Source organism: Oncorhynchus mykiss, chromosome 21, assembly GCF_057628025.1.
Source record: "Oncorhynchus mykiss isolate SJ-2025 chromosome 21, ASM5762802v1, whole genome shotgun sequence".
NCBI lineage: Eukaryota > Metazoa > Chordata > Actinopteri > Salmoniformes > Salmonidae > Oncorhynchus > Oncorhynchus mykiss.
In genome coordinates, this window is record NC_143042.1 from 4,291,027 (window position 1) to 4,311,590 (window position 20,564).

General features: G+C 49.2%; 1 protein-coding gene across 29 annotated transcripts in view; it reads right to left on the bottom strand.

Annotated features, from left to right (window-relative positions):
• Positions 1-20,564, bottom strand: part of LOC110500961 (neuron navigator 3) — a 390,216-nt gene that overhangs the window by 87,143 nt on the left and 282,509 nt on the right. For 26 of the 29 annotated variants that reach the window (XM_090213540.1, XM_090213537.1, XM_090213539.1 and 23 more), the window contains 2 exons: positions 13,601-14,684; positions 9,785-9,900 (listed from right to left, as the gene is read on the bottom strand). In XM_090213540.1, the coding sequence (XP_090069666.1) occupies positions 9,785-9,900; positions 13,601-14,684 (1,200 nt within the window). Of the gene's footprint in view, positions 1-5,165; positions 7,065-9,784; positions 9,901-13,600; positions 14,685-20,564 lie in introns of those variants that run through there. The other 3 variants (XM_090213545.1, XM_090213543.1, XM_090213544.1) reach the window with 2 other exon arrangements.

A 20,564-nucleotide genomic window follows, 5' to 3' on the forward strand; every position in this document is an offset into this window, starting at 1 on the left:
TTTGAGTAACAAAAGCCGTGAACCTCATTCTAGACTGTTTATGACGGGGAATATAGCAGCAAGCACCACTTCACAACGTCGTACCGGGGAGGTGATCTCAGCCTCAGTCAGACGCATCGCTATTCAAGTCCCTGTTGAGCACAACAATCATGCTACGATGCAGCGGCAGCACCTCAAGCCCCAGGTTGACCCACACAAATATGAACACACACACACACACGCACGCGCACGAGCACGCACACACACACCCCCCCCCAACACCACCACAGGCCACAGGTTCAGCAGCTGCCTAGTATCACTCTCCCTCTCTTCAATAATGCATGTTCTCTTTAGCTCGAGGCCGGCACCTCTCCTGGAGAGAGTGAATACCACTCCCTGCTCCACACATCCTAATGAGTCCAGCTAACACCGTGTCTCACAAAACACACCAGGGGCTCGGCAAGACTTGCTCGCATGCACCAAACTCTGAATACGCCTTCGTGCAGAGAATGTCAACTCAAATCATTCAAACCCATTTCTATTGTCACCCACAATCCTCTCTGTGTTAGATAGCATGTGTCAACTCTCTGCAGCTTGCTGCAGCCACACGCCTGAGAGGAAGGAAAAACTGGATCCAGAGTGTTATGACTTCTCCTAGCTAAAACCTGTGCTGCTGAGTTCTGTCCTAACAGGCAGTTCAGCACTGAGCTGCTTGTTAAACCACATCCAATACATCGTTCCCTGAGGCAAAACCCTGAGCTGCCATACTGTACTATACTGCAGCTGGGCAGGCTGGGCACTTTTACTGACAACTTTGTGTGGGAATGGGCTTTAGGAGGTACTGTAACTATCTGGATAGATCACACAGACAGGGATAGTATGAATGGATCACTGTCACTGTTGTATTCACAGGCAGGGAGGGAGCGCGTTCGCTGCAGCTGGCAGCAGCACTAGTACCTTTTCAAGAACGGGAGAATTTGGGGCTGGGCTTTTTCAGTGCTATACGAGCTGTTACTACTACAGTGATAACACAATGATTACTATTACTACTACAATAATACCACAATGAGTATTTATGTTACTGCTGTTACTACTACAGTGATAACACAATGAGTATTTATGTTACTGCTATTACTACTACAGTGATAACACAATGAGTATTTATGTTACTGCTATTACTACTACAGTGATAACACAATGAGTATTTATGTTACTGCTATTACTACTACAGTGATAACACAATGAGTATTTATGTTACTGCTATTACTACTACAGTGATAACACAATGAGTATTTATGTTACTGCTATTACTACTACAGTGATAACACAATGAGTATTTATGTTACTGCTATTACTACTACAGTGATAACACAATGAGTATTTATGTTACTGCTATTACTACTACAGTGATAACACAATGAGTATTTATGTTACTGCTATTACTACTACTACAATAATACCACAATGAGTATTTATGTTACTGCTGTTACTACTACAGTGATAACACAATGAGTATTTATGTTACTGCTATTACTACTACAGTGATAACACAATGAGTATTTATGTTACTGCTATTACTACTACAGTGATAACACAATGAGTATTTATGTTACTGCTATTACTACTACAGTGATAACACAATGAGTATTTATGTTACTGCTATTACTACTACTACAATAATACCACAATGAGTATTTATGTTAATACTATTACTACTACAATAATACCACAATGAGTATTTCTGTTACTGCTATTACTACTACTACAATAATACCACAATGAGTATTTATGTTAATACTATTACTACTACAATAATACCACAATGAGTATTTCTGTTACTGCTATTACTACTACGATAATACCACAATGAGTATTTATGTTACTGCTATTACTACTACAATAATAAAACAATGAGTATTTATGTTACTGTTATTACTACTACAGTGATAACACAATTAGTATTTATGTCACTGTTATTGCTACTACAATATTACCACAATGAGTATTTATGTTACTGCTATTACTACTACAATAATACCACAATGAGTATTTATGTTAATACTATTACTACTACAATAATACCACAATGAGTATTTATGTTGCTACTTTTACTACTACAGTGATAGCACAAATGTTTATGTTACTGCTATTACTACCAGTGTTTCTACTATTACTAAAATTATTATTTATGTTAGCACTACTAATAACACAACCACTACCACACAGCAACTATGACTACCTTTACCTGACACTACTACCCAAGCTTCAGTCCACTACCACACAGTAACTATGACTACCTTTACCTGACACTACTACCCAAGCTTCAGTCCATTACCACACAGTAACTATGACTACCTTTACCTGACACTACTACCCAAGCTTCAGTCCACTACCACACAGTAACTATGACTACCTTTACCTGACACTACTACCCAAGCTTCAGTCCACTACCACACAGTAACTATGACTACCTTTACCTGACACTACTACCCAAGCTTCAGTCTACTACCACACAGCAACTATGACTACTTTACCTGACACTACTACCCAAGCTTCAGTCTACTACCACACAGTAACTATGACTACCTTTACCTGACACTACTACCCAAGCTTCAGTCCACTACCACACAGTAACTATGACTACCTTTACCTGACACTACTACCCAAGCTTCAGTCTACTACCACACAGTAACTATGACTACCTTTACATGACACTACTACCCAAGCTTCAGTCCACTACCATACAGTAACTATGACTACCTTTACCTGACACTACTACCCAAGCTTCAGTCCACTACCACACAGTAACTATGACTACCTTTACCTGACAATACTACCCAAGCTTCAGTCCACTACTACACAGTAACTATGACTACCTTTACCTGACACTACTACCCAAGCATCAGTCTACTACCACACAGTAACTATGACTACCTTTACCTGACACTACTACCCAAGCTTCAGTCCACTACCACACAGTAACTATGACTACCTTTACCTGACATTACTACCCAAGCTTCAGTCCACTACTACACAGTAACTATGACTACCTTTACCTGACACTAGTACCCAAGCTTCAGTCCACTACCACACAGTAACTATGACTACCTTTACCTGACACTACTACCCAAGCTTCAGTCTACTACCACACAGTAACTATGACTACCTTTACCTGACACTACTACCCAAGCTTCAGTCTACTACCACACAGTAACTATGACTACCTTTACCTGACATTACTACCCAAGCTTCAGTCCACTACTACACAGTAACTATGACTACCTTTACCTGACACTACTACCCAAGCTGCAGTCCACTACCACACAGTAACTATGACTACCTTTACCTGACACTACTACCCAAGCTTCAGTCCACTACCACACAGTAACTATGACTACCTTTACCTGACATTACTACCCAAGCTTCAGTCCACTACTACACAGTAACTATGACTACCTTTACCTGACACTACTACCCAAGCTTCAGTCCACTACTACACAGTAACTATGACTACCTTTACCTGACACTACTACCCAAGCTTCAGTCCACTACTACACAGTAACTATGACTACCTTTACCTGACACTACTACCCAAGCTGCAGTCCACTACCACACAGTAACTATGACTACCTTTACCTGACACTACTACCCAAGCTTCAGTCCACTACCACACAGTAACTATGACTACCTTTACCTGACACTACTACCCAAGCTTCAGTCCACTACTACACAGTAACTATGACTACCTTTACCTGACATTACTACCCAAGCTTCAGTCCACTACTACACAGTAACTATGACTACCTTTACCTGACATTACTACCCAAGCTTCAGTCCACTACCACACAGTAACTATGACTACCTTTACCTGACACTACTACCCAAGCTTCAGTCCACTACGACACAGTAACTATGACTACCTTTACCTGACATTACTACCCAAGCTTCAGTCCACTACTACACAGTAACTATGACTACCTTTACCTGACACTACTACCCAAGCTTCAGTCCACTACTACACAGTAACTATGACTACCTTTACCTGACATTACTACCCAAGCTGCAGTCCACTACCACACAGTAACTATGACTACCTTTACCTGACACTACTACCCAAGCTTCAGTCCACTACCACACAGTAACTATGACTACCTTTACCTGACACTACTACCCAAGCTTCAGTCCACTACCACACAGTAACTATGACTACCTTTACCTGACACTACTACCCAAGCTTCAGTCCACTACTACACAGTAACTATGACTACCTTTACCTGACATTACTACCCAAGCTTCAGTCCACTACTACACAGTAACTATGACTACCTTTACCTGACATTACTACCCAAGCTTCAGTCCACTACCACACAGTAACTATGACTACCTTTACCTGACACTACTACCCAAGCTTCAGTCCACTACTACACAGTAACTATGACTACCTTTACCTGACATTACTACCCAAGCTTCAGTCCACTACTACACAGTAACTATGACTACCTTTACCTGACACTACTACCCAAGCTTCAGTCCACTACTACACAGTAACTATGACTACCTTTACCTGACATTACTACCCAAGCTGCAGTCCACTACCACACAGTAACTATGACTACCTTTACCTGACACTACTACCCAAGCTTCAGTCCACTACCACACAGTAACTATGACTACCTTTACCTGACACTACTACCCAAGCTTCAGTCCACTACCACACAGTAACTATGACTACCTTTACCTGACACTACTACCCAAGCTGCAGTCCACTACCACACAGTAACTATGACTACCTTTACCTGACACTACTACCCAAGCTTCAGTCCACTACCACACAGTAACTATGACTACCTTTACCTGACACTAGTCAGCAGCACTACCAGAACAGCAGCTCCACATCCAGCTGTACATATAACCGTACAGATGGAGACCTGTGTACGCCCCTGGCTATGGTGTCTAGCTGTGTGTGTGTGACTCACAGCGTGTGTGTGGCTCACAGCGAGTGTGTGACTAAGGGTGAGTGACTAAGGGTGTGTGGGTGTGTGTTTCGGTGTAAGCGTGTGGGTGTGTGTATTACGGCGAAAGAGTGTGACTAAGGGTGTGTGTGTGTGTGTGTGTGTGTGTGTGTGTGTGTGTGTGTGTGTGTGTGTATGTGTGTGTGTGTGTGTGTGTGTGTGTGTGAGACTTACAATGTGGGTGTGTGTGCAGCACCTGCTCCAGGTCACCCAGCATGGTGAGGATCACCTCCTTGTCCAGCTGAGCCGTACCCTCGCGGGCGCCCCCCTCCGCCTCCTCCTCCGCCCAGTACCCCCTCTCCCTGCCACCCTGGTCCCCGACCCTGGTGCCCGCCGCTGACGCCACCTCATCGTCCGAACGCCCACTGCTGCCCTCTTCATCCGTACCCTCCTCCCTGGGCTTCCCCAGCTGCCCACGTAGCGTCTCCCGAGGCGGTTGCTGTTGCCCGCCCAGCGATGCCCGCCCGACCGCCGTGCACCTCCATGGCACAGGGATGAGGGAGTGCTCCGACTGGGAGAGAACTTTGGTCAGGGAGAGGGACAGGGAGCGCGCCCTGGTGCCCCTCGCACCCATGCCATCCCTGGCTGGCTCCTTCCTGGGGCTGCCCCCTCGCGCTGGGGATGATGACAAGGACAAAGAGGATTTGGAAGGCGTGGGCGGGTCATCTAGCTCGAAGGAGTACACCCGCTGCTCGCCCTCGCTCAGCAGGGTCAGGTTGGTCAGGGAGCGCTGCTTGCGGAGGTTCAGGTTGTCTGGGAGGGGTTGGGGGGGTCGGCGAGGGGGGCTTCCACCCTGGTACACAGAGAACTCGGCGCCTCTCTTCATCTTCACCTCCTTGCTCTCGTTCACTCTCTCTCTGTTCGTCAGTGGGTCTGTGCTGGTCCACCTGTTTGGCTGTGTTCCCGTTCACATTCTGGCAGTGGTGGCTGGTGAGCCGGAGGAGGGGAGAGGAGAAGAAGGTGGCGAGAGAGGTGAAGACGCCTCTATCTGTGGGGGGGGACTTAGGTGGCCCCCTGTCCAGCGCTCACCGAGGGTCCAGGCTTCATCCAGATGGAAGGAGTGAGGGATGGAGGGATGGAGAGCATGTTGCAGACGCCTAGATGAAAAACTCCCCCCTCACACACAGCAGAGTCCAGAGGCATCCTCCAGACATTGCATTCCCATGGTCACACAGCTAATAACTGGTGCCACAGACACACACCAACACAAAAAAACAGACACTGCTTTACCTCCCCCTCCTCCTCCTCTTCTCTCTCTCTCCTCCACCTCAAAACAGCAAGAAGCGGTGAGGGGTGTGGATGAATGCGATTTTACATCTCTCTCTTTCTCACGCAATCTCTCTCTCTCCTCCGCTCTATTCTACTCTCTCTCTGCTTCTCTCTCTCTGCTTCTCTCTCTCTGCTTCTCTCTCTCTCTGCTTCTCTCTCTCTCTGCTTCTCCCTCTCTTTATCTTTCTCTATTAAGAGCAGAGGGGAGCATTTCATTCCTCTCTCCCTCTCTGCGCTCCTGTTAATTACCAGCTCAGCAGAGCCTTTGCTTCTCTCCCTCTCTCCTCTCCTCACACCAGAGAATGGAGCCAGCACTCAATCTCTCCGCTCTGTTCATTTTAGCATTCAGCCTGCAATTCTATCCTTCCTCTCCCTCTGCCGCTCTCTCTCTTACTCTCTGGCTCATCTGTTTCTCCCTCCTCTCTCTTCTCTCTCTCTGTCTCTCTGCCTCATGTGTGTCTCCCTCCTCTCTCTTCTCTCTTCTCTCTCTCTGCCTCATCTGTTTCTCCCTTCTCTCTCTTCTCTCTCTCTGTCTCTCTTCTTCTCTTGTCTCGGTGGTTTCCCTTTCCTCTGCTGCAGCAGTGGCATCCTCTGCTGTGGCTACTGCCGACCATCAAAGCACGTGTCTTCTGTCTCCACGTCTGCCCACTTCAGTTCAGGAAACGCCTCACCACAAGTCGCAGGGTACTTGGGGAGTATGTGTGTGAGCGAAAGAGAGTCAAAGGATGAAAATGCATGTTCAACACTGCTGCCTCCCCCTCTTATCCTCCTCTTCTCCTCCCCCTCTCCTCCTCCTCTTCTCCCTCTTTTCCTTCCCCTCCTCTTCTCCTCCCCTTCTTCCTCTTCTCCTCCCTTTCTCCTCCTCCCTTTCGCCCTCTTCTCCTCCCCTTCTCCCACTTCTCCTCCCCCTCTTCTACTTCTCCTTCCCCTCTTCTCCTCTCCCTCCCCCTCTTCTCCTCCCCCTCTTCTCCTCCCCCTCTTCTCCTCTCCCTCTTCTCCTCTCCCTCTTCTCCTCTCCCTCTCTTCCTCTCCCTCTCTGCTTTCCCTGATAAAAACCAGAGTGACTGGGAGTTGTTTGGACAGCACACCTGCGAGTTGCGGCTCCCTGATAGCAGTGCTGCGCTGATGCACAGGCTAATTAAACGCTATAGGGTTAATGAGGTAAAGAGTAAAGCCCCGGCTCTCCTCTCACCAAGACTGCAGCCTGTCTGTCAACAGCTTCAACACTTCCTCTAGTATTAATAACCTCAACAGCACAGACACACACACCATAGACAAACAACAGCCTCCATGTGACCACACATGCTATAAGCTCGTGATGCAGAGAAACTCATGGTAGCAGTTGCCCTGAGCAACCATATCCAAGGTGACATTAACTGCCATGGACAGAGATGGCATTTACAGTTGTAGGATCGTAACTTGACCAGTTTCTCCCCAGACATTTTTGTAGGGGTTGATACATTTTTAGTTAGGGCAAATCAAGTCTGACATTTTAAAATGTGTGCCAAGAGTGTGTAAAGCTGTCCTCAAGGCAAAAGGTGGCTACTTTGAAGAATCTCAAATTTAAATATATTTAGATTTGTTTAACACTTTTTGGGGTTACGACATTATTCCATATGTGTTATTTCATAGTTTTGATGTCTTCACTATTTTTCTAAATAAAGAAAAACCCTGGAATGAGAAGGTGTGTCCAAACGTTTGACTGGTACTGTAGGCCTACCTCTACATTGACGCTACACGGATCTTCTGTGAAATGACTGTACGTTGCTCTGTCCGTTAAACCACCAAAATGTAAATGCCATGTAAACTCAGTGCTGCAGGAAATGTAGCCCGAAGATGATGACCCATAAGTAGCTTTTTGAAAGACTTCCTTCACTATAGAGGCTACCGCAGACTCCAGGCAACGAGCAGTTCAGGAGACAAAACTAAGAAAAAAAACAGTTTCCCCTAGGTACAGATCTAGGATCTGCTTTCCCTCCCCGAATCCTAACCTTATGAATAGTGAGGGAAAAACAAAACTGAACCAAGATCAGTGTCTGGAAGCAACACAATTGTCCTGATACAGAAGTGAACCACCATGGTTCCTCAGATTATCATCTACATATGTTCATAAAAAATAAAATAAAAAACAGCAAAATCAGACTTTCTGAGTAGAACACAACTGCAAAACATTTTCATAAATGAACAAATCAAAGCAGAAAGTTCAACGGAGTCTCGCTGACCGCGGCGCTCATTGTGCCGTGACCACAGTGTGTATATTACAGGTTTGGCGATGTAAAAACACAACATTCCAGACATGGTACTTCGGCTGTGGCTTTGTAAAGGCACACATTTAGAGGACTAAAGTAGCACTATGTAGGGACCGTTCCCTTTGTAGACCACGATTTGGGGAGTCATTTGTTTTGTGACAGAACAATCTTTTGTTTTTCCCATACCCAAATGACAAAGCAGTTTATAGTAGAGCAAGGCCTAAGACATGCAGTGTGTTTAGTTAACATGCAGACCCACTAGGCAGGAATACATAGCAGTAGATGTACTATGACCTGACAGATACCTGACCTGCAACACCAAAGCTACGTTATAACACGGCATCATTTCCCAAGGACATCATCCACATTACATTTCCCAAGGACATCATCCACATTACATTTCCCAAGGACATCATCCACATTACATTTCCCAAGGACATCATCCACATTAAATTTCCCAAGGACATCATCCACATTACATTTCTCAAGGACATCATCCACATTACATGAAATTCTATCGGTCTCTGTGTAAATGCCAAGGTGAGCTGCAGCCCAGCCCACCACCCAGATAATACAGATTCTCTCTCTGTCTCCTGCAGCCCAGCCCACCACCCAGATAATACAGATTCTCTATCTGTCTCCTGCAGCCCAGCCCACCACCCAGATAATACAGATTCTCTCTCTGTCTCCTGCAGCCCAGCCCACCACCCAGATAATACAGATTCTCTCTCTGTCTCCTGCAGCCCAGCCCACCACCCAGATAATACAGATTCTCTCTCTGTCTCCTGCAGCCCAGCCCACCACCCTGATAATACAGATTCTCTCTCTGTTTCCTGCAGCCCAGCCCACCACCCTGATAATACAGATTCTCTCTCTGTCTCCTGCAGCCTCGGGCCACTGTCTATCCAGATGACCCGCCACGTCCCCACAGCTAGAACAAGACGCCGGGCGCCGGGGCGTAACCGATGGCGACTGCGTAAACAAAGGGCCACAGATGCCTCCAGTGTCCGCCAGTCGTTCCTGACCTTTTCCCTTCGCCGTGTGAGGCGGGGATCAAGGGACCCCCCATGCTACCTCAAAGACAAACATACACACACGCATTCACCAGAAAGTACACACACAGACAATATACTGTAATACACACCCACCCACCCACCCACACACACACACACACACACACACACACACACACACACACACACACACACACACACACACACACACACACACACACACACACACACACACACACACACACACACGAGTGTTGCCTACCTGAGATTTCTTCCAGGCACTGCTTGGCAGTCTTGCTGTAGGCCAGGTCTCCCTTGGTGGGGCTGAGGCAGTGGTCTGTGGGGGCCACCGTGGTACAGTCGTTCTCGGAGTACGTCCTGGGAGAAACAAACAAAGCCATGGTTATTCAGGAGCCGCATTGCATAGAGCGTTTGTTTTCATGTGGTAAAAAAACAGGACCCAGACTGAAATACTTCTATTCGTGCTTTTTCGTATTTTCAACAGATGAAGATGAATATCTCAGGAGGATCTCTTGGATGAAGTGAGGTTTTGTGGGTGAAGGGAAGTTTGTCTATCTATCTGTGTGTGTGTGCATGCATGAACCTGCCTATGTGCAGCCAAAATCCACATACTGGCTTGCATTCCCTGTCCCCCTATAGCCCCTGGTCAAAAGTAGGGCACTAAAAAGGGAATAGGGTGCCATTTGGCAGGCAGCCTGTGTTTGTTCCCTTGCCTTGGGCAGAGATGTGAGAAACACAGCCAGACGTCCTGGCGGCTGCTAGATAACTCTCCCTCACCGGCACACCCACAATAAAGACTTTCCCCAGCCACCTGCACCGCCACAGATAAACTGGCAGCCACAGAATGCTGCATCAGCCAATGAGCTGAGCACTGTGAAACCTCGCTTTCTAACATCCGCCCTGCAAACTACTTCTAGCTACATAGAATTTCACAGAGAGAGACATGCAGAAATATGGCAGCAATTTGACAGCCTGCAAAAAATGTCGGAATGGGTCAATTAAATGTTTACTGGGGGAGGGTATATATTCTGACTACTCAGTTTAGGAATGTTTGTTATAAAGATGTACAACAAGGATCTCAAATCAGTCTAAAAATACCCTGAGAACAAAACAAAGCACAGCACAGCCAATCATAAGTGAGAATCTCAGGTCGAATCAGGTCAGAGAGAGGACGCACATACAATGTTAACGTCACACAGCGGTGCCTTACAATCACCTCCCCGGCTGCTGTCAAAGGCGGAGGCAGGGGGACTGTAATCAACGAAACACAAACTGCAGCTAACTGCTGCTGCCTCTGCTCTTCTCAGCCTATGGCCCGGCTGCTCTGCTGTGGCACAGGAGAGGGAAGAAACCTAATTGGCCCTGAAATGATGGTAAATTGCGACGCAGCGGGAGGCCCTAAGTGCGAGGCCGCTGACAGTTCCTCCTCTGTCAGGCAGGTCGGCGGGGGCACACCTCCCTCCGGAAGAGAGTGAGAGGAACAGAGGAAAGGGGGAGGGAGGGAGACATGGGATACTATAGCCAGGATTGGACAAGCGAAGGGGAGAGGTAGGCAGGAGTGTGAGTGATCAGGTAGAACTGAGCATCTCAACCTGTTGGCTGCTGAGCCACAGAAGACAACGTGCTTGTCATTTTGGTTGATTGCATCCTGGATATGTAGTTGAGCCGCTCATGATTAGGACCTGACATGAATACAAAGTAGGAAAGCGATATGAAGAGAATCCCTTTTCAATGGCATGACATTACAGTGTATGTTGTGTGTTGCTTGTCTCCCATTTAATGCAGATGGAGAACAGGTTGGAGAACAACAGCCGTCACCTGCATCTGCCTATGAATGATAATCAGGGATGCCTGTTAATGGGCAAGACGGCGAGGTGCATTGGACGGATTAAGATGAATTCTCAATGGTGAGTCAGCGAGCAGCAGAGTGCATTGTGTGCCAAGGTTGAACCCTTTTTGGAAATTATAGAGAAAGAGAAGAGAGGGAAAAGTTACTCGGAAGCCGATTATGGCTCGTTAATAGGATTCCCCCCCCCCCCCCCCCCCCCCAAAGGCCAGAACCGCTGTTAGCACGCCCGCCATCACAGGCTCTGTCTCTGACATCACAAAGCCCCTACCCAGCAGCCCCCATCCAGTCGACAGATTGAAAGGTGGGAAATTATCTTTGATGGGCGGCATCCGTCTGGAATCAAGGCTTCCACCTCTCTCCAGACACTCAAATAATAGGGGTTATTTGGAGCGCCATGGGATGCAGAGATTCAATTGGTTGTACGCACATCAAGATGGCGTGTGACTGGACGAGCCAGCCCTCGTGTGTCTGTGTGTGACTGTACGGCACCACATGCAGTCCCGTGGGCATAATGACAGAAGGCGGGATGCGGATAAAGGAGTGGAAGTATGGAGGGATGGAGGAGGGCCTCTATTCTCTGTCTCCCCATGAAACCTGTTCTAGATGGATCATGATGAGAGATTAGTCAAGACGCAGCCTGCGTCCCTAATAGCTCCCTATTTCCTATATAGTGCACTACCTTAGAGCAGAAAACTGTGGGCCTCGGTCAAAAACAGGCCTCTGGTCAAAAGTAATGCACAAGACAGGGATACAATTGGGATCAGATGCATTTGATGAGACGAGTAAAGTTAAAAGGCTGGAAATTCATCTTGGAGTATAACTGTCACTGTAGAAGAGGACATTTTAGACAAACATGCCCAATAATTCCCCCTCAATTCCACTAACAATGAGTCTCTAAACTGTCCAAATAAATCGTTTGTTGTATTGTTCTCAACAAAGTTCGCAGAAATCAAGTGGCAAACAAGGGACATTTGCTGCATATAAACACCCAAATGATGGACGTTTCAGACACAAGTTCAGCTGAACTACGTCAGGTGGAACAGAGGGCATTGGGGTAATGCTGCAGGCATAGACATCAGGACATGGAGGTAGTGAGGTTCGTTTGGACTGTCATTCTAACAACCTGCTGAGGTTCGTTTGAACTGTCATTCTAACAACCTGCTGAGGTCAGTTTGGACTGTCATTCTAACAACCTGCTGAGGATAGTTTGGACTGTCATTCTAACAACCTGCTGAGGTTCGTTTGGACTGTCATTCTAACAACCTGCTGAGGTTAGTTTGGACTGTCATTCTAACAACCTGCTGAGGTTAGTTTGGACTGTCATTCTAACAACCTGCTGAGGATAGTTTGGACTGTCATTCTAACAACCTGCTGAGGTTAGTTTGGACTGTCATTCTAACAACCTGCTGAGGTTAGTTTGGACTGTCATTCTAACAACCTGCTGAGGTTAGTTTGGAGAGCTGAGGGGAAGGCTGTGCACCAGAGCTGAGGGGAAGGCTGTGCACCAGAGCTGAGGGGAAGGCTGTGCACCAGAGCTGAGGGGAAGGCTGTGCACCAGAGCTGAGGGGAAGGCTGTGCACCAGAGCTGAGGGGAAGGCTGTGCACCAGAGCTGAGGGGAAGGCTGTGCACCAGAGCTGAGGGGAAGGCTGTGCACCAGAGCTGAGGGGAAGGCTGTGCACCAGAGCTGAGGGGAAGGCTGTACACCAGAGCTGAGGGGGAAGGCTGTGCACCAGAGCTGAGGGGAAGGCTGTGCACCAGAGCTGAGGGGGAAGGCTGTGCACCAGAGCTGAGGGGGAAGGCTGTGCACCAGAGCTGAGGGGAAGGCTGTGCACCAGAGCTGAGGGGAAGGCTGTGCACCAGAGCTGAGGGGAAGGCTGTACACCAGAGCTCATTTGGGTAATTGTGATTTGATTGTGTATTTTTCTTTGTATTTTAAGTGAACATCCTACAAAGCCCTGTCTGTTAACAGTCTGGAAGACAAAGGCTGTCAGATGAGGATTCTTGTCTTGATGGGTTTACTCCCCCAGGTTACTTGTGGTATGGTGTAACTAGCTAATATAAAAACACGTCATAGCTTATGAACACAACAATCATAAGAGAGACCTTCGCCAGACCACTGCATTATACCCCAGCCCCATTGTCACACAAAACAATCGCATGCACGTAAACAGACACACACGCACACCTGCACATACACATAGCCTCACCTATACATGAAGGGGGCGACGGTGGCTGTGTTGGGGTGGTTGTGCTGCTGCTGCTGGGGGAGCTGCACCGCTCCGTTCCCCCCCATGGCCCCGGGGGGCTGGGACAGGGCAGAGGTGCTGGTGGAAGACACCATGTTGCTCCGCCGGCCCTCCAGGCCCCCCAGGGAGCGCTGCTGCATGTAGTATCCCCCCTGGCCCCCTTTAACCACCTTGGCCTTGTCCCCTTCCCTGCCCCCTCCACTACCACCCTGGGTGGCCTGGGCCTGGGTCTGGGCTTGACCGCCGGCCGGCTTCCCCGTAGCCGAGGGGGCCTTGAGCCCAGGCTTGGGGATTCCACTGGAGGCAGGGGGGATGGCGCTGTCCTTCTTGCCCGCTGAAGGTTTGCCTCCCTTGGGGATGAGGCTGGCGATCTTAGAGGTCTTCTTGGATGGATCCACCATGGGTTCCCGTTGTTCCTCTTTGGGAGAGGTGCTGGCCTTGCCTCCTTTGCCCCTGCTCTTATCCTCCTTGTCTTTGGGCTGGGGCAGGGACTTACTGCTGCCGCAGCTGGAGGGCGACGCGCCCTTTACACAGCCCTTATTGGCTGCTGCCAGGGAGGGGGGCGAGGCAGTCTTGGCCAGCTGCTTGGTGCTGTTGCTGCTGCTAGTACACATTGACGACATTGGCTCCGTTATGCTTAGCCCTTCCTCGCCGTACTCCGACATGTCATCCTCCTCCTGCAAGGCCATCTCGGCCACCGACGGCGAAGTCCGCGAGGCTGAGCGAGGGTTGATCATCCGGAACTTGTCCAGCATGGATCTCTGGGAGGCACCACCGCCAGCGACAGAGCCCGACTTGGGCGCTTCAGTCATTGGGGGCCGTAGGCGGTCGGAGGCGGGGGGTGGGGTGGGTGAGGGAGAGGGCGAGGTGGAGACCGAGAGCATGGAGGAGGTGGCACTGTGCTTCATGTTCATGGACTTGCTGCGCCAGGACTTGCCGGCGGTGGGGGAGGGAATGGCAGAGGCCAGCTGCTGCCCACTGAGGCTGGTGGGCACTTGGGCACCTCCGTTCATGCTGCCAGGCAGAGGGATGCTCTTCGCCGATTCTGCAAAGGAGACAAATAAACAGACACACAGTTACATCAACCGTCTCAGGAACACAACTGGATCAATACATGCACATATGGTCTCATATACTGAGAGAACAATTTGGATTGAAAATGAAATGGCAGGTACTTTCTATGTAGAGCCAAATATTCACCATCATTGAGTCATCTACAGCAGGGGTGTCAAACTCATTCCATGGAGGGCCTAGTGCCTGCAGATGTACATTTTGTACATTCATTGAAGCCCTAGACCACCAGGTGTGGGGAGTTCCTTACTAATTAGTGACCTTAATTCATCAATCAAATACAAAGGAGGAGAGAAAACCCGCAGACACTCGACCCTCCGTGAAATGAGTCTGACACCTGTGATCTACTGCCTCTGGCACTTTGACAGAAGAACCATCATTGCAGTAGAAACACTATCAAAAGTAGCACTCTATGATATAAAAGCACATAGGTTCTTCCCCAACGACAGGTATGACCAGAGTAGTCCATCACATGGGAGCTTTCCATTGGCGTCAGGGGGAGAGAAGGAGAGAGAAGGAGAGAGAGGGAGAGAGAGGGAGAGAAGGAGAGAGGGGGAGAGAAGGAGAGAGGGGGAGAGAAGGAGAGAGAGGGGGAGAGAGGGAGAGAAGGAGAGAGGGGGAGAGAAGGAGAGCAGGGGAGAGAAGGAGAGAGAGGGGGAGAGAGGGAGAGAGGGGGAGAGAAGGAGAGAGGGGGAGAGAAGGAGCAGGGGAGAGAAGGAGAGAGGAGGAGAGAAGGAGAAAGGGGGAGAGAATGAGAGAGAAGGAGAGACGGGGAGAGAAGGAGAGAGGGGGAGAGAGGGTGAGAGAAGGAGAGAGGGGGAGAGAAGGAGAGAGAGGGAGAGACAAGGGGAGAGAAGGAGAGAGGGGGAGAGAGAGGGGGGTGAGAGAAATAGGGGTGAGAGAGAGGGGGAGAGAAGAGAGAGAGAGAAAGAGAGAGAGATGTTGTTTGGATGGGTCAGCAGGCATTTTCTGCACCACAGGAGACAGACATAGAAAGGCTTGTCTTGCTCTCTCTGCTAGGCTGCAGGGGGGATTGGTTGGTAAGGATGCACAAAAAAGAAACGGAGCAGATCGGCAGTGCGCTCTCCAAATCTTTCCCACTGCAAACAGAGATCCTAGTGCAGCAGTGCAGCCTGCTGCGCGCTCAAGCAAAAAATTGACTCAGCAATTGATTCTGCAAAACCTAAAACTGTTACCGTTTCCCCTTGTGACAGTGGGATGCCAGGCAATTCACCCCCTGGGCAAAAGCTGCCTGGTAACTTGGCAGGTGTCTAATGCCAACAGAAAATAAAAACATTTACTAGTGTGGCATTGGAAAGCAAGAATAGGTTGATACATTAATAAAACAACTGTATACTCGCTTTCAAATGAACCGGGGTGTTTCAGAATGCACACACACACACACACACACACACACACACAGACAAACATACTCTATGACGTGTCGGCGCTACACTAGACAGACACAACCCCGCCTCACGCACACCCTTCCGTCAGGAGCGTGAGATAACCGATGGTCCCGTTAGCCGCTCAGCAGTGGCTCTGACCTTCTGAAGGACCCCCATTTCTCCTCTCTAGTGGGTGTTCAGATCATCATCAATCCCTTAGCAGACGCCTCCCAGCCCCTACACTGTGCTTTCAATGGAGATACATTAATACTCTACTGCTACTTTCTACCAAGGGGAGAAGTTAGTGATAGGAAATGCATTGTAACCTTAAGAACTATACAATATACTGTATGTACAAAAGTATGTGGACACCCCTTCAAATTTGTGGATTCGGCTATTTCAGCCACACCCGTTGCTGACAGGTGTATACAATCGAGAACACAGCCATACAATCTCCATAGACAAACATTGACAGTAGAATGGCCTTACTGAAGAGCTCAGTGACTTTCAACGTGGCACTGTCAAGTCAGTTCGTCAAATTTATGCCCTGCTAGAGCTCCCCCGGTCAACTGTAAGTTCTGTTATTATGAAGTGGGAACGTTTACAAGCAACAACAGCTCAGCCACGAAGTGGTAGGATACACAAGCTCACAGAACAGAACCACAGAGTGTTGAAGCGCATTGCGCCTAAATATCGTCGGTCCTCAGTTGCAACACTCACTACCTTGTTCCAAACGCTTCTGGAAGCAACGTCAGCAGTCGGGAGCTTCATGAAATGGGTCTCCATGGCTGAGCATCCGCACACAAGCCTAAGATCACCATGCGCAATGCCAAGCGTCGGCTGGAGTGGTGTAAAGCTTGCCACCATTGAACTCTGGAGCAGTGAAATCACGTTCTCTGGAGTGATGAATCACGCTTCACCATCTGGCAGTCCGGCGGACTAACGTGGGTTTTTTGCGGATGCCAGGAGAACACTACCTGCCCGAATGCATAGTGCCAACTGTAAAGTTTGGCGGAGGACAAATAATAATCTGGGGCTGTTTTTCATGGTTCGGGCTAGGCCCCTTAGTTCCAGTGAAGGGAAATCTGACATTCTAGATGATGGAAGCAAGTCCCCGCAGCAAAGTTCCAACATCTAGTGGAAAGCATGTCCAGAAGAGTGGAGGCTGTTATAACAACAAAGGGGGGACCAACGCCCTATTAATGCCCATGATTTTGGAATGAGATGTTGGATCAGCAGGTGTCCACATACATTTTGAGCACGTAGTGTATGTTTGCCTTCTATTGGTGACTGATGTAGTGTCAAACAGCAGGGACATGCTGGGATTCACATTCACAATATAGAACTGCCTGTCCTCTCCATCTCCTCATTCAGCTCTACTCTCCATAGACGACAGTACTTCTCAAAGGATGCTAGACGGTTCATGGAACCACATTATTTTCAAACCTGCATGGTGGAATTCAATCTATACTGAGTCATAAGCACAACAATATAGCTGAACTGGTGGCCTTTCCAGGGACGCAGCCTCAGCCTGAGAAACCGTGATTCTCCCTAACCGCGTAGTATTTTCCCCAGAGGCGAGGAGAAGGGCTTTAGCTGCCGCGACGCGAGGCCTCAGCCTGAGAAACCGTGATTCTCCCTAACCGCGTAGTCTTTTCCCCAGAGGCGAGGAGAAGGGCTTTAGCTGCCGCGACGCGAGGCCTCAGCCTGAGAAACCGTGATTCTCCCTAACCGCGTAGTATTTTCCCCAGAGGCGAGGAGAAGGGCTTTAGCTGCCGCGACGCGAGGCCTCAGCCTGAGAAACCGTGATTCTCCCTAACCGCGTAGTCTTTTCCCCAGAGGCGAGGAGAAGGGCTTTAGCTGCCGTGACGCGAGGCCTCAGCCTGAGAAACCGTGATTCTCCCTAACCGCGTAGTCTTTTCCCCAGAGGCGAGGAGAAGGGCTTTAGCTGCCGCGACGCGAGGCCTCAGCCTGAGAAACCGTGATTCTCCCTAACCGCGTAGTCTTTTCCCCAGAGGCGAGGAGAAGGGCTTTAGCTGCCGCGACGCGAGGCCTCAGCCTGAGAAACCGTGATTCTCCCTAACCGCGTAGTCTTTTCCCCAGAGGCGAGGAGAAGGGCTTTAGCTGCCGCGACGCGAGGCCTCAGCCTGAGAAACCGTGATTCTCCCTAACCGCGTAGTCTTTTCCCCAGAGGCGAGGAGAAGGGCTTTAGCTGCCGCGACGCGAGGCCTCAGCCTGAGAAACCGTGATTCTCCCTAACCGCGCAGTCTTTTCCCCAGAGGCGAGGAGAAGGGCTTTAGCTGCCGCGACGCGAGGCCTCAGCCTGAGAAACCGTGATTCTCCCTAACCGCGTAGTCTTTTCCCCAGAGGCGAGGAGAAGGGCTTTAGCTGCCGCGACGCGAGGCCTCAGCCTGAGAAACCGTGATTCTCCCTAACCGCGTAGTCTTTTCCCCAGAGGCGAGGAGAAGGGCTTTAGCTGCCGCGACGCGAGACCTCAGCCTGAGAAACCGTGATTCTCCCTAACCGCGTAGTCTTTTCCCCAGAGGCGAGGAGAAGGGCTTTAGCTGCCGCGACGCGAGGCCTCAGCCTGAGAAACCGTGATTCTCCCTAACCGTGCAGTCTTTTCCCCAGAGGCGAGGAGAAGGGCTTTAGCTGCCTCGACGCGAGGCCTCAGCCTGAGAAACCGTGATTCTCCCTAACCGCGCAGTCTTTTCCCCAGAGGCGAGGAGAAGGGCTTTAGCTGCCGCGACGCGAGGCCTCAGAACACTTAATCAGCTTATGATCTGGGCCACAGCCTTTAAAACCTTACGACGCCTGTACACGTGTCAGTCTGTGGGAGGAACATGTAAGCTGGCACACGCCAAGTCATCTCTTTAAAGACCAGCCTGTGTGTGTGTGTGTGTGTGTATGTGTGTGAGCGTTTAAGAATCTCACTTAACCCTTACATCTAAGAAGCCCAGTCATTCTTGTGATAGGGTGACAGAGCTTGCCCTCACACCATGGAAACAGCCGGGAAAGTTGGGCAACAGAAATGCCACGCTTGATTTGATTTCTTTGTCGTAGTCGCGGGCAACACTGTGATAAGATTGTGAATGATGGCCGAAGTGTTTGGGATTCAGTATGTGCGGCCAGCGAATTAACCATGCCTTTAAAGATAACAGGGGCCTGAAGGATGACATTTCATACCAATCGGCTGACGCCACCAACGCCCCAGAGAAGAAGTAGAGACTTGGCGTTACCATAGCAACACACTCTTTCACAACCGCTTACTTCATCGGCTGAGAGTGAAATGTCACTTCTGCTGGCTGGGCGCTGGACCCTCACACGTCTGCTGCTCAGTGCTCACACACCCATCGTGTGGCACGCAAACACACACACACACATACCCCTCCCCACACACACACACTCCGCCCCGCCCCTACACACACACACAAACACACACAGACGCCGCCCCGTGCCCACACACACACACACACACACACACACACACACACACACACACAGTGAGCTGAGTAAATCCTCTTGTAATAAACACCAAGTCCCTATATCTGTGAGCCGGCCCTCATTTTCTCTCACTTTGGACAGCTGGAAGTGTCCCCAATGGCACACTACTCCCTATATAGTGCACTTAATAGGGAATAGGCTGTCATTAGGGATGCAGATCCTGTCACCCTGAGCTGGCCTGCACTGGCCTGCAGCTCTTGCTTTTTACATGATCTCTTCAGACAGGCTCTTCTGCCATGGCTAGACTCTCAATTCCCTGTCTTTTGCTAAAGGTTTGGCTGCATCATTGACATTTCTCTGATTTCTTTGATTTGACCCCCAAATCTAAAGCCTCCACCCTCGCAGGGATGAGGGGGAGGCCTCTTATTTACAGTGGGCCCAAAGTTGAGTCCTTAGGCTGGGGTCAAACTCTCACTCCCAATGACATAACTCCCCCATTGGCAAATTGTTGAGGAGAGCGACTGGCGACTGGCCATGTTACACAAGGCTGATTAAAATAGATTGGAAATGTGTTGAGCTGCATACAAAGAAAACAATAGATATACACAAAAACATTCTGGATCAAACACATTAAAACAGACCTGTATCAAGATTAAGGATTGGAATTGCAATATTGAGTACAAAATTAAATGCTTAAGTACCAGGCTGATTCATGAGCATGGACATGACTCCTGAGTTTAACACTGGACTAGTGACTGATAGACAAAAAGCAGACTGCCTCTTCATGTACACCATGCAATTAGCTCCCCCGGGTCATACTGCCAGTGAGTAGTGAGAGAGAGGGGAGATAGACAACATACTGCCTGCCAGTGGGTAGTGAGAGGGAGGGGAGATAGACAACATACTGCCAGTGAGAGGGAGGGGAGACAGACAACATACTGCCAGTGAGAGGGAAGGGAGACAGACAACATACTGCCAGTGAGAGGGAAGGGAGACAGACAACAAACTGCCAGTGAGTAGTG